Source organism: Sus scrofa, chromosome 1 (genome assembly GCF_054392235.1).
Source record: "Sus scrofa isolate SSC_HxYL_T2T_F1_AM1 chromosome 1, Sscrofa_HxYL_maternal_Yorkshire_Landrace_v2.0, whole genome shotgun sequence".
Classification (NCBI taxonomy): domain Eukaryota; kingdom Metazoa; phylum Chordata; class Mammalia; order Artiodactyla; family Suidae; genus Sus; species Sus scrofa.
The window spans coordinates 31,910,333-31,923,626 of NC_139383.1; the positions used below are offsets into that span (position 1 = coordinate 31,910,333).

The following is a 13,294-nucleotide window of genomic DNA, read 5'->3' on the forward strand; positions in this document are numbered from 1 at the left end:
ATCAAATATACCTATAAAATTTTTTTAAATATTATGAGATAAATTAATAGGGACACAAACCTCACAGCCTGCCACTGTCGATCCACCAAAAGATGAGCTTTATCAATTCTGACATTTTTGGCATAGTGTAGTCGTTTTGGCAAATCAGGGGTCAGATAGGGTTTGAAATGCTGATCAGGTTTTCGGCACTGAAAAAGAAAGTATTTCCTCATGACACCTTTAAAAGATGCAAAATAATTCATAACTTCATCTCCTAAGTCAATTTATTAAACACTTTTTAAAAGTAAGAGAGTTGATTCACAGAGCAAAAACAGACTTGTGGTTGCTTAGGGGAGAGCAGGTGGAGAGGGAAGGATTGGGAGTTTGGGATGAGCAGATATTAGTATATAATAATAGTTTTATTATATACAGGATGGGTAAACAACAAGATCTTACTGTATAGCACAGGGAAATATACCAATATTCTGTGATAAGCCATAATGGAAAAGAATATTAAAAAGAATGTATATATATATACCTGTATGTACATATATCTGTATGTATAACTGAATCAATTTGCTATGCAGAAGAAATTAACACAACATTGTTAAATCAACTACACTTCAATAAAAATTTTTTTAAAGTAAGAGGATTTAAGCCTGGCAAATAAAATAGGAATATTAAACCTGTTTTCAGTGTAGTCACATTCCCTAAGTATATTGTTTTTAACTGTTGCAACATATTTAAGTTGCAATTTAAAATATGATGTAAACTATATGTTTGATGTTTGAAAGTTTTTCTTCCTGTGTATATATCTTAAATGACCATAAATACCCCTTCTTTTTTGACAGAGAATGGATAGAAGTCTAGATTTAGAGTGGCAATTACAACTTTGGAGTCTAAATTATACCTTAAAACTATGTAAAACATTCATAGATATGGGTAAATTTTTTAAAACTAGTTTAATTGCTCCAAAACATTCCTTCACATTTAACTCAATTACCCTGCATTTGCTTATTTTTCAAATCAGGTCAATAGTTTTTGAAATCTAGTACAGTCCTTCTACTTCTGAAAATTCTTTCTACATAAGAAAAAGAAGAGTCACTATGAAATAGACAAAAAACAATTTAAAAAGAAATACAGAGTAGGAGAGTGAAGAGTTATAGAATAAAAAAGGGAAGAGAAAAGAATTTATTGCACAAATATCTCCCCTATTTTTTCTTGCCTACTTTTCTATCTCTTCCAGGATTCTGGAAGAGAATGCTTTATCATTTATCATTACTTCTTTCTTAAGCTGCTATTTTGTAACTTCCAGGCAAGCACATGATGGCATCTGTTGCAAAAGCAACTTCCTCAAAGGTTCAAGGGATCAGAATGTGCCCTGAAGGACCACCGATCAATGGATGAATCACCCTTTGCCAGCTGGGTGTACAGCCAGATAAAATCCAGAGAAAACTGAGGATGCACTGCTAAGCTCTGAAGAATAATAAGGTTATTCTTTGCATTTGAGAATTTGAGACGAAGACCCTAGAGTTAAGATGAAACTTTGGTCATTTGATCTAAGAACAAAGCTGAAGCTGTTACCTGTCATGAAGCTTGCCAGTTCATGTTTGCTTATGATTGTCCAATATCAGCTCAATATAGGCCCACAGAACAGCATTCCTGGAAATACTGCACAACCACACCATTTTCCTGGGAAGAATGGACTACTTCGTAAAATGACAGTCCATTTCTTTGAGACTCTACAGCTCCAGGCCTGGTGCATGTCTGTGAGGTCATGTCATGACCATTTCCAAAGCCTGCATGTCCAATCCCTTTTGCACCACTGGGATTATTAGACGTTTGCCCTTTCTCATCTCACTAACAGGACTTCAGCTATGAGGATCGATAGGTGATGGAAAAAAGGGAAAACAATGTGTGGATTCTGAGTCCATTTGCTGATAATTTTCCACTACTGCTCCAGCTGCAAGAACACACTGCATGTACACCCCACACCAGCAGGAGGTAAGAATGCCCACCATGCTTAATCAAGACCAGAATATCAGATGTAAGAGAAAAAAAGGAAGGATTAATACTAAAGAATTTCTGCCCCAACAGTGCTTCCTACTTCAAATTTGCAGGGGGTCCCAAGTTACAGCAACCATTCTTTCCCCAATGTTTCCTAATCTTCAATCACTCACATTTCATTCTGAGTTTTTACTATAATTGCATATCACTTAGACAGAAATAAATCCAGCCCCATCCCAAGCATTGGCAAACTCATGAATCCATATAATCGTTTTACACTTGCAAATATACTTTAAGCATAGAACTATTAAAACCACCACACGAGGCTATTTCAGGTCTTTCCAGGAGTAGTGAACCCCACCTTGAAAAAATCCTGATTTCTCTAAGCTATTTCTTTTTTTGTCTTTTTAGGGCCGTACCAGCGGCATATGGAGGTTCCCAGGCTAGGGGTCCAATCAGAGCTACAGCTGCCAGCCTATACCACAGCCACAGCAATGCCAGATCCAAGCCACATCTATCACCTACACCACAGCTCACGGCAATGCCGGATCCATAACCCACTGAGTGAGGCCAGGGATTGAACCTGCAACCTCATGGTTCCTAGTCGGATTCGTTTCTGCTGGGCCACAAGGGGAACACCAGCTATCTGGTTTTTTGATCTGCTTGTTCACTTACAACCTGAGATGCAAGAGCCAATCAAAAGCAGTTACAATTACATTTAGGGTAAGGAATTTATTTTTCTGACTGGTACAAACGATCTATAATATCTGTGCTTCACTATTTTCTGATATTAAATAACAAAAAGTGTGAAAACCAATGACATCTGAAGCTCACTAGCCCAGCTCCTTTAAATGAAAGATTAGCCCATTCAATTTAGGAGTCAGCATCCCTGTTTTTCAAATGAATTTCCTATCATGGTGTCAACTCCAAAATAAGAACAACTAAAATGAAAGCAACTAACAGGAATATAAACTGTCAATGGCGAATTTAAGAAATAAATTGCAAATGGCTTAGATGGAAGTTAGAGAACACAAATTTCTTGAAACCCAGATTAAGGACATTACATTAACTTAAACATGTATGTTAAGAGACTGTACTTACACTGAGGTTCCTAACAATTTCTTCAGAATCAACTGTTTCGAAAGAAAAATAAATGTCACATTACAATTGATACTTGATAAATGCAAAAAAATGCAAAAGTTCACATGAAAATGAAAGAGACATTTATTAATGATTATGATCTGGTAAAATGAAATAAATTTTTTTTAAGAAAGACTTATTTTAGCACTTAAGAATGAAGTGGAATATATTTTAACCCAACAGTATTAGATACTACCACAGACTCTATCAATAGACTGTACTTAAATAGGGGAGTTTCTCGTTTGCTTCTGTATGGTCTTTCCAAGAAGTCAGAATAGTGGGGCTGGTAATCCCTTCATCCTCAGAATCAGAGGGCTATGGTTATTCACTTTTAGTTTTACCTTTATTTTTCCATTTCCATCTTCATACTTACAGGTAAAAAAGTCCTGAGGTATATTGCGAGCCCTGATGCGGGGGGCAGGTCCTTCATACATGTAGAAGTTTATTTGGGAAAAATAATCAGTCATATATTCCTGTTTTTCACAATAAGTCTGATCCATTCCTGAATTAAAAAAAAATTATCCACTGAATGTATAAGATAGTAACAATTGGTTGTCTTTTGATCGGGTCAAATAGGAGTCATATTACATTATGGATCTCAAACCAAGTTTCCCTGAGAACCTCTAGGAGTTACCCAATTACTTTACTCCAAGTGGCAGGCCTTAAAAACCCTGGCAGTGGAAGAGAAGGATCATGCTTATAAGAGAAGAATAGACAGGAATTATAAACAAATCATCTAGTCAATGTTGATCGATTAAAGTAATTTCAAAGAAGAAAGTTCTGTCAGAAGCTAAATAAATCTTTTTTTTTTCTTTCTTTCTTTTTTTTTTTTTTGTCTTTTTGCCTTTTTCTAGGGCCGCTCCCATGACATATGGAGGTTCCCAGGCTAGGGGTCAAATCGGAGCCATAGCTGCTGGCCTATGCCAAGGCCACAGCAACGCAGGATCCGAACCGCGTCTGCAACTTATACCACAGCTCATGGCAATGCCAGATCCTTAACCCACTGAGCAAGGCCAGGGATCGAACCCACAATCTCATGGTTCCTAGTCGGATTCGTTAACCACTGTGCCACAACGAGAACTCCGCTAAATAAATCTTTATAAATAAGGCAACATGCTATATTTTAAAATTTTTAAATAAAACTGTAACATGCATTTTTATAAAACAATATATTTAGAGAATATTTACTTTTCACATATGTATTATGTAAATTTACATACATAGTATATGTTCTAAAAAAGTTTTGGTAGTTAAATTTTTTAATTTGAAGATTCTTCAGACTCCATCCAAATTTCTATTTTTATTAATTTTATTATTTGTATATTTTATCATTTATTTTCACAAAAGAAAATTAAAATATTTCCTTTAATTTTAAACAATAGGCCAAAGTATTAGAGCAACATTTTAGAAACTTATAAAATAAATTACTATGTTTCCCATTATCTTGACATTCTAAGATGTAAAGAAAAGTTCTGCAGTCGTGCTCCTTTTCCTCTTCTTGCTCCACCTCGACTACTCCGTCTAGAAAAGGTCTATTTCTGTTTTATGCACTTCCTAACACACCATATTGAGGAAAGTACCCAGCATTGAGTTAGCACTTAAACAACTTTTTTTTTTGTCTTTTCAGGGCCGCGCTCACAGCATATGGAGGTTCCCAGGCTGGGGGTCTAATCGGTGCTGTAGCTGCCAGCCTATACCACAGCCACAGCAATGCCGGATCTGAGCCGCATCTGTGACCTACACCACAGCTCATGGCAACGCCGGATCCTTAACCCACTGAGGCCAGGGATCGATCCTGCAACCTCGATGTTCCTAGTCGGATTCATTTCCACCGTGCCTTGATGGGAACTCCTAAACAACATTTTTTGAATGAGTGAGTACTTTTAAAAAAAGATGAGGTTGCAGAGAGTGTGATAGCTGTCTCACTTCCTTTAACACTCAGGTTAAATGAAATGGAGGAACAATAAATAAATACACAGGAAATGGTAAAACTAACCAATATTGTAAACTGTAGCCAATCTATACAAATGAGTCATTCACTGAAAAGAAGACACTTTTTATGATTAACAGCCCAACCACATCTCTGTGAGTACTATTAACTCCATTTTTACAGAAAATGAAGCCTATGGATAGATTTTTCGGGATGAATGTTAGGATAATTAAACTGGAAGTATAAATCTTAGTCCTCTGTTCATCCCGGCCTATGACAAAACTCATTCTTTGCTCATTCAAGAGCTGCTAGGTCTAGAAATACAGACTTTAAAACATCACAATTATTTTTGTATGTTCCCCGAAGTGATAAGATATAATCAATGATAAAATACAATTAAAAAAAACGAAGCATACCATGGTCAGCCAAAAGGATTATATTGACACAATTGTCTAAGTTTCTCTGTTTTAGGCCTTCCATCAACAATCCAAAAGTGTTATCCACTAACTGTAAGGCTCGAATTACCTAAGGGGGAAAAAAAATGGAGTTAAGATTGTCTGTATAACTTAGGATTTAATTAACCAAGTTAAAAATTAAATACATTTCCTTCTCTGAAATCATTGGGTTTTGAAATAAGATATCAGAGAATTAAGAAATCATTGGATTTTGAAATAGGATATCAGCAAGTTAAGAACCCGACTAATATCCTGAGGATGCAGGTTTGATCCCTGGCCTCATTCAGTGGGTTAAGGATCTGGCGTTTTGCTGTGAGCTGTGATGTAGGTCACAGATGCAGCTCAGATCGGGCATTGCCGTGGCTGTGGTGTAGGCCAGCAGTGGCTCTGATTCAACCACTAGCCTGGGAACTTCCATACGCCGCAGGTGTGACCATTAAAAGATTTAGTGAATAATATTTAACTGACATAACTTCTCATTATTTTTTCCAGTGAATAAGAAAGTGTAATAGCATTGGATTGGGGGCAATGTTCAATCTCTCTCTCTCTCTCTTTTTTTTTTTTTTGTCTTTTTGCCTTTTCTAGGGCTGCTCGCACGGCATATGGAGGTTCCCAGGCTAGGGGTCGAATCGGAGCTGTAGCCACTGGCCTAAGCCACAACCACAGCAACTCGGGATCCAAGCCATGTCTGCGACCCACACCACAGCTCATGCCAATGCTGGATCCTTAACCCACTAAGCAAGGCCAGGGACCGAACCTGCAACCTCATGGTTCCCAGTTGGATTCGTTAACCACTGCGCCACGACGGGAACTCCAAATCTTTCATGGTACTATTATTACAATGATTGTTTTCTTTCCTTTCTTGAGAAAGAATTTTACTAGCCAATTACTATTAAAAGTGTTAGTGCATTATCTTATGAAATTATCTCAGCAAACATTCATAGATGGTGCTATTGGAACTTCCAATGGAGTAACTAGGAAACTCAAGGTTTAAAGAAGATAAGTAGCATATTTGTGATCCTACAGGACAGAGCAGAGCTTGCTCTCATATCATGTCTATCTACTGCCAAATCTATGGACTCCAAGATGTTTTCCTGCCCTCATTCTTGGGGTGACACATGCACTCTGGTTTGCCAGTGAGAGTCACGGTTTCCACTTGTTGTCATGACAGGATTTTGTTCCCTTTCACATAGTCAACCTATTCATGGCTCCTGACTCCTCCAGCACTAAGAGCCCTTCTCCTTCGTCCTCCCCTGGCATCCTACTACCACTGGACTCTGCACAGTTTTGAAATCATCTGAGCATGTGTCTGCCTCCCCAGGAGCACATGAGCTCCTACAGGAAAGAGACAGTGCAATGTAACTCACACCTGCTTGCTAAGCACAGAGTGGTTCATGAAGTACACACAGATGGCACGTTGCACTGAACGTGATGTGAGTAGATGCCAGCCTCCAGCTCTCACCAGGACAAGGGAAGGAAACAAGAGATTCCTGTAGCAGGAGATGAGTAAGTGGTTTTTTGGATGCTAAGATAATTAATAGGAATAGAAAGAGGTGAGGCAAACTAGTTTGAGCAGAAAACTCTGCTTCTTTCACATGGAATCATGATCATTCACTTTCACAGGGGACACTGTAGAAACGGTAAAAATCAATCCTTGATAAAATGAACTAACTGGTAAGGCCCTCAATGAAAATTTTTCTTTGGATCCAGAAGTTCCCTTTGGAATTCAAGGCTGCTAGGCAGGAAGATTGATGGAACGGTGACACAGTCTACTTTTCAAAAGGTCCAACATCCTTCCCATCTTGTTCTGTCTCCCCAATGGAGAGCTTCAGCGCTCCGAAATTCTCCCAGCGCGGACATGAGCATTACCAACATTTAAATCAATCTGTTCTTAATTTCGATTTTGTCCTCTGAATTGAATTTTTCTTTCCAACTTTTTTTTTTGGCCACACCCATGGCATTCAGAAATTCCCAGGCTAAGGATGAAGCCCTTGCCACATCAGAGAAAATGCCAGATCCTTAACTCACTAGGGCACCTAAGAACTCCTCTTTCCCACTTTTCAGTCCATCTAAGATTAATAATTTGCTTTTCAATAAAGTATCGCAGCTAGATCTTATTAAAGTATTAGACAATTACTGAAAGTTACTAGGACTTCAGGACATTCTGTGCCTACTTCAATGTCAATGCTAAAGACTCACTGGGACAAATTTGTTATGAAGTACCTGATTTTACTATATTTCCAATGCTTCTCCACCTCCTCCTGCCTGTCCTAATTCCATCGCCCTCTCCATCTCCATTTCATAAAGCCTTCTCCAGCTACCCCAGGTCATAATATTCTTCCCATTTAAACGCTATTTAAACTATGAAATCTTGTTAAGGTTTCTTTTTCTTTTCTTTTTTTTTTTTTCTTTTTAGGGTCACACCTGCATCATATGGAAGTTCCTAGGCTAGGGCTTGAGTCAGAGCTGTAGCTGCCAGCCTACACAACAGCCACAGCAATGCCAGTTCTGAGCTGTGTCTGTGACCTATACCACAGCTCAGGGCAACGCTGGATCTTTAGCCCACTGAGCAAGGCCAGGGATCAAACCTGCATCCTCATGGATACTAGTCAGGTTCTTAACCCACTGAACCATGATGACAACTCCTAAGGTTTCTTTTTAAAAGAATCTTGTTGTTTATTAACCCATTATTTCCTTTAGCTGCCTTTTCAACATGGTTTCTGGCACGGAGCCTCATTTTCATCACCTCTAAGCATGCCTTGCACAACATATGGGCCACAGGAAGCAGCTAAAGCTAGGCTTTAAAGGGATAACAGGTCAAGAGCAAGGGTATTGATGATTTAAAAATCTAGAACAAGTTTATAAGCTTTCCACATAGTAAATGAGTGAAAACAAACTAAAATCATCTTTTTACTTTTAAATTATGTCATACTAACCCTGAGTCAAAGTATGTGATTAAAAGTAACAATAGCAATAATAAAAGCATAAAATCTTCCACTTTCTCCATCTGTTTTGCCTCTTCCTCTTAAGTTTTAAATGAGGCTTAGTCTTAATTCCTCTTCTATTTTCATTCTTCATTCTTTCCTGAGTACATCTCTACTTCTATGCACTATCTGTATGCTGCCAAGCTGCCTGATCTCCATCACCTTTGTGCTTTATTTTTTTCATTTTTATTTTTTGTCTTTTTGCCTTTTCTAGGGCCACTCCCGCAGCATATGGAGGTTCCCAGGCTAGGGGTCCAATTGGAGCTGTAGCTGCCGGCCTATGCCAGAGCCACACCAACGCCAGATCCGAGCGGCATCTGCGACCTACACCACAGCTCACAGCAACGCTGGATCCTTAACCCACTGAGCAAGACCAGGGTTTGAACCCACAACCTCAGGGGTTCCTAGTCAGATTCGTTAACCACTGAGCCATGACGGGAACTCCACCTGTGAGATTTAAACTCCACATTCTGTTGCTTTCCAGACATCACAGTTCCCCCACTCACAGCATGGTCTTCTCCTCTCAACTTATCGCCCTTCAATGGTCTTATTGGAAGGAATATGCCTGCTTAGGATGAAAACCTGAAAACCATACTTGACCCACCACCCCGTCACTTAGGGCACACCAAGTCATATCAAGTCTATCACTTAAATAAATCTTAAATATATCTTCTAAATAGTTGCCACCACCATAGTCCAAGTCAGTCTTATCTGTTTCCTGGAATGTTCTAAAAGCTAACTCGTCTCTCCCCACTTTCCCTTGCTCCCTCTAACCCATTTCTCTTCCACAATAAATGCACACAGATCTGATCATATCCTTCACTGATTAAAACACCTAAGCCCCCCACTGCACATTTTATGGCCTAGAAGGACCTGCATGTTTTGGCACCTGCCTCCTTCTGAAGACTTTCTACTAGCCCTGCCCCCTGGTTCACAGACCTTAGTGGGAGGTAATCCTCATACAGCAGTTCGAACAATACCTGGCTCAGAGCAGCAAACAATAAGAGTTAGCTGTGATTGTTATTTTTACCATTATGATGTTTTCTATTTGTCTAGTCACCTGTTCATCTGTCTGTCCGTTTGTTCATTTGATGTTTCTCTAATGCACTCAGCTCTTGCCTCAGTCAGATTGTTTGTAAACTTTTATCCTTTTTGTTATTCAAAGAAATTTTTGACCCTCCCTAACCCAGACTAAGCCCCTTTAGACCTCTCAGGGCATCCTGACCTTTTCCTTTGCAGCGCTTTTCCAAAGTATACCTAAAATGTATTTGGGTGCTACACTAGAGCATTGAATAGAAGAAAAAGATAATGGCACCTACACTCAGCTGTCGGAGTCAAACGTAGACGAGAATGCCCTCTCTCAAATAATTAATCACATCAAATATGTATGACAATTAAAATATAACAGAGGAAATGGTGAATATGCTGTCGATAGTTACTAAGCCATCACTCTTGGAATAACCTAATTAAGTGTTAAGTTCTGTGAGACAGTCAAGGGTGGTACAGGAATATAAAAGAGGACTAATGGGTCCAAAATGGTCAGACTTAAGCAGGGCTTAAACTAGGAATCATTTTGATTTAATGGGAAGGAAGAAGGGCATTTCTGATGAATAGCTAAGCCATGCTGTCAGAATAAATATAATTGCATTCCAGTTGAGGACAACTGTTAAATGACTTTCCATGGGGTAGAAAAATGCTGTACTCATGGATACCTTTGTAGTTTTATATTGTGTCCAAGACAATGCTGGCTTGAGTGGATTTCGGAAGAGAATTGGCTTCAAAAAATCATATTTAAAGACTCTATTTCTGCAGTAAATACAGAATGGTTTAGATAAAGAAGAAATTAATATTGAAGAATCTATTTCAAGTACAATGGGGGCCTAAGAGGGGAATAACTCTGAGGCAATAATACATTAAGTCCACTTATAAAGAACTTCTGATTGCAACTATGCTTGAATAGACAGCTGGATATTCCACGATGGACTTTCAAGTGACACAGCTTGAGATGGGCTACATTAAGATGTGAGGCAGACCCATGGTATCTAGCCTTACTGTTTTTGTCATGTGAAATAACTATGCTGCATCTAAGTATTCAGTAAGTGTTATCAAATTAGTCAAGATGTGGCGAATAAAGCAGATATTCTTTTTAGACATTTATTTTTGTGGTTAATAAAGCAGATCATTTTTTAGACTTTTAATTCTTTTTATGTCTTCATGTATCTATCAAAATATTTGTATTCCGTGGGAACTAAAGAATAGTGTTTCATGTTGTGGGTGAAGGCTAGAAAATTTAATATTTGTTTTTAAAAAAACAAAACAAACTTACTGCAGCACTGACTGGTCCCTCTTCATGACCTGCAGAATCAGGTTGTTCCACATATATGGTGTAAAAATCAGGTCTAGGGGTAAAATTGAAACAGAAAAAGATGTTATCCATTTGGGATAAACCTGCAAATGGGGTTTGGGAGATTTGTAGGTCTGGAACATTGTAGCAGTTCCCTCCTCTTGTTCTCTGGTCTTTCCTTCTCTTCATCCAGACCCAGTAGTTCAGTGTGTCCTCATCAGGGACAGTGTCCTACCAGGAAGTAAATGAGACCTTCCAGGATGGAAGCGTTGGTCTGACGCAGTTCTGAAAATCTGCCTTGTTCCTGCTAAGACTCCGTGCTGAGCCTCCCTATTTCCTGGTTTACAACCTTTGGCTGACTCTTTGTTCTGCCACTTTAGTTCTTTCTTTAAATGGTTGCAGGAAAAAACTTTAAAAAAACACCCATAAAAAGGAACTGCCAAGTTTTTGTTTTTGTTTTTCCAAAATGGTCTGAAACTAACGAAATACTTTCATTTTATGCCCACAAATATCACATTGTGCCAATACTTCTCTGATGCTAGACGTTACCTTTCAGCTTTGGGCAGGTCCAGCCACTTTAACACAGTAAAGATCCTCTCTTCATATGTGACAGTACTAAAATGAAAGGTAAAAATAATCTTTAATGAATAATCAAATCAAGAACAACTTCATTATATTCTTACTCAGGAAGGCAGGTTGATTTTTCAGCTGTTCATTTTATGTTCATAGATTATAAAAATACTGAAAGGGATTCAGGATTCAGTATTATTCAAAGCAATACCTGTTTTCAATACCCATATGGAGATACTCTTCTCTCCCTGTAAACTAAGTGTGTATTGCTTACTTTCCTTCTCATCCATCCCTCCTTCACTGTTCCTCCAAATAAAATAAATGGCCATTTATTATGATCCATTCATTCATTTCTTTTTATTCACTTCATTCATTTATGCATTTATAGGCAATGACTGTCTATTGTCAGACATAACGTGTTTATTTCAAACAGAATTTATCAGGGAGCAAACCAAAGATGGCTTTCTTCCTCGAGGCTACATTCTAGACGTTCTAATAGTACATTCTTACATTCTAATAATAAATAATAGGCCTGCTCCATAAATAAATTGCTTAGGTTATTAAAAGGCGACAAATGCTATGGCGGGGTGGGAGGTGGGGAAGCAAGACTAGAGCCAGAATAAGGAGCACTGAGAAACTAAACTATCCCTCTTGTAAAATCAGATAGTCTGGAATTGGAATTCGGCGTGATCAGGCTAAGACAATATTAGAAGATAATTTTGGAGCGAGAGCCAGAAGGAGGTGAGGGAGTGAGCTGTGATGATACACGGAGTGACATTATCGCAGGCAAAGGAACAGCTGGAACAAAGGCCCTACAGAGGAAGAAAGTCTGATGTGCTGAGGTCACCGAGGAGGTCAGAATGGCTTGACCAGAGTAAGAACCCAGGAAAATAGCAGGAGAGGAGTCTGAGAGGCAGAAGGATAGCAGGGCTCGTGTCAACAGGACCTTGTAGGCTTTCGCTCTGCGTGAACCAGTGAGACACCGAAGTTTATGGTGCCAGGGAGTGTCATAATTGGACTTCTTTTCTTAAGTAATTATACTGGAGGATGAATTGAGAATAGATTACAAGGACCAGAAATAGAACCAGGGAGATGTGTAAAGAGGCAACTGCAATAATACATGTAAAAGAAGATGATCGTTATCTATAAATGCATAATAAAACGTTCTCAGACTGCATATATTTTGAATTAGAGGCACAAGCATTTGCTGACAGAGCAAATAAAGGGATGTAAGAGAGAGGAATCTATGTTGACTTCAAGATTTTTGGCCCAGACAACTAGAAGAATACAATTACCATCAAGATTCAGACCCAGAAAAATTTAACCATTCCTGTCTAGGTGGGATCACACCTGCAAGTGCTTCACTACCTGTTGTAAATTCTGTATATGGAAGGAAAGGTGCCATTTATAAACACATCTGATCCTGGCCAAAAGAAGGTTCCAGCTTTTAAACCTTGATACATTGCTGTCAGCCAGATCTATAAAAAGAGAAAATTTCAGGTAAATGGAGGGCAGGAGAACAACTAATTTGGGCAAAAATGGTACTATTTATGAGAAACTGAACAATATTAACAGCTGAAAATTGTATTTAATTATTAAATTGTATTTAAATTATTAACATTTGTATTTATAGTAATTTTAAAAAGTAATTATCCAGGCATCCACCTTGGAAAACAAAAAAAAAAAATGTAGGCAGGCAATAAGAAAGATCATTCTTCGAACTGAAAAATCCATAGTTCTTTTTTCCCTTTTAAAGATTTATAAAACAGAATGGGTAAAAAAAAATGAATGGATACTCTTTCTGAGTAACTTCCAGGCTGATATAACATCCAAGTTTCAACTCAAGGCAATTTAGGTGAACAATCATACACATTTAAAAGACTCA

At 38.3% G+C, this 13,294-nt stretch overlaps 1 protein-coding gene across 14 annotated transcripts in view; it reads right to left on the reverse strand.

Annotated features, from left to right (window-relative positions):
• ENPP3 (ectonucleotide pyrophosphatase/phosphodiesterase 3) overlaps positions 1-13,294 on the reverse strand; it is a 100,818-nt gene that overhangs the window by 33,234 nt on the left and 54,290 nt on the right. For all 14 annotated transcript variants that reach the window (XM_021087953.2, XM_084956061.1, XM_084956101.1 and 11 more), the window contains 7 exons: positions 12,778-12,887; positions 11,389-11,454; positions 10,822-10,894; positions 5,473-5,581; positions 3,500-3,628; positions 3,088-3,119; positions 61-188 (listed from right to left, as the gene is read on the reverse strand). In XM_021087953.2, coding sequence (XP_020943612.2) covers positions 61-188; positions 3,088-3,119; positions 3,500-3,628; positions 5,473-5,581; positions 10,822-10,894; positions 11,389-11,454; positions 12,778-12,887 — 647 coding nt within the window. The remainder of the gene's footprint in view (positions 1-60; positions 189-3,087; positions 3,120-3,499; positions 3,629-5,472; positions 5,582-10,821; positions 10,895-11,388; positions 11,455-12,777; positions 12,888-13,294) is intronic.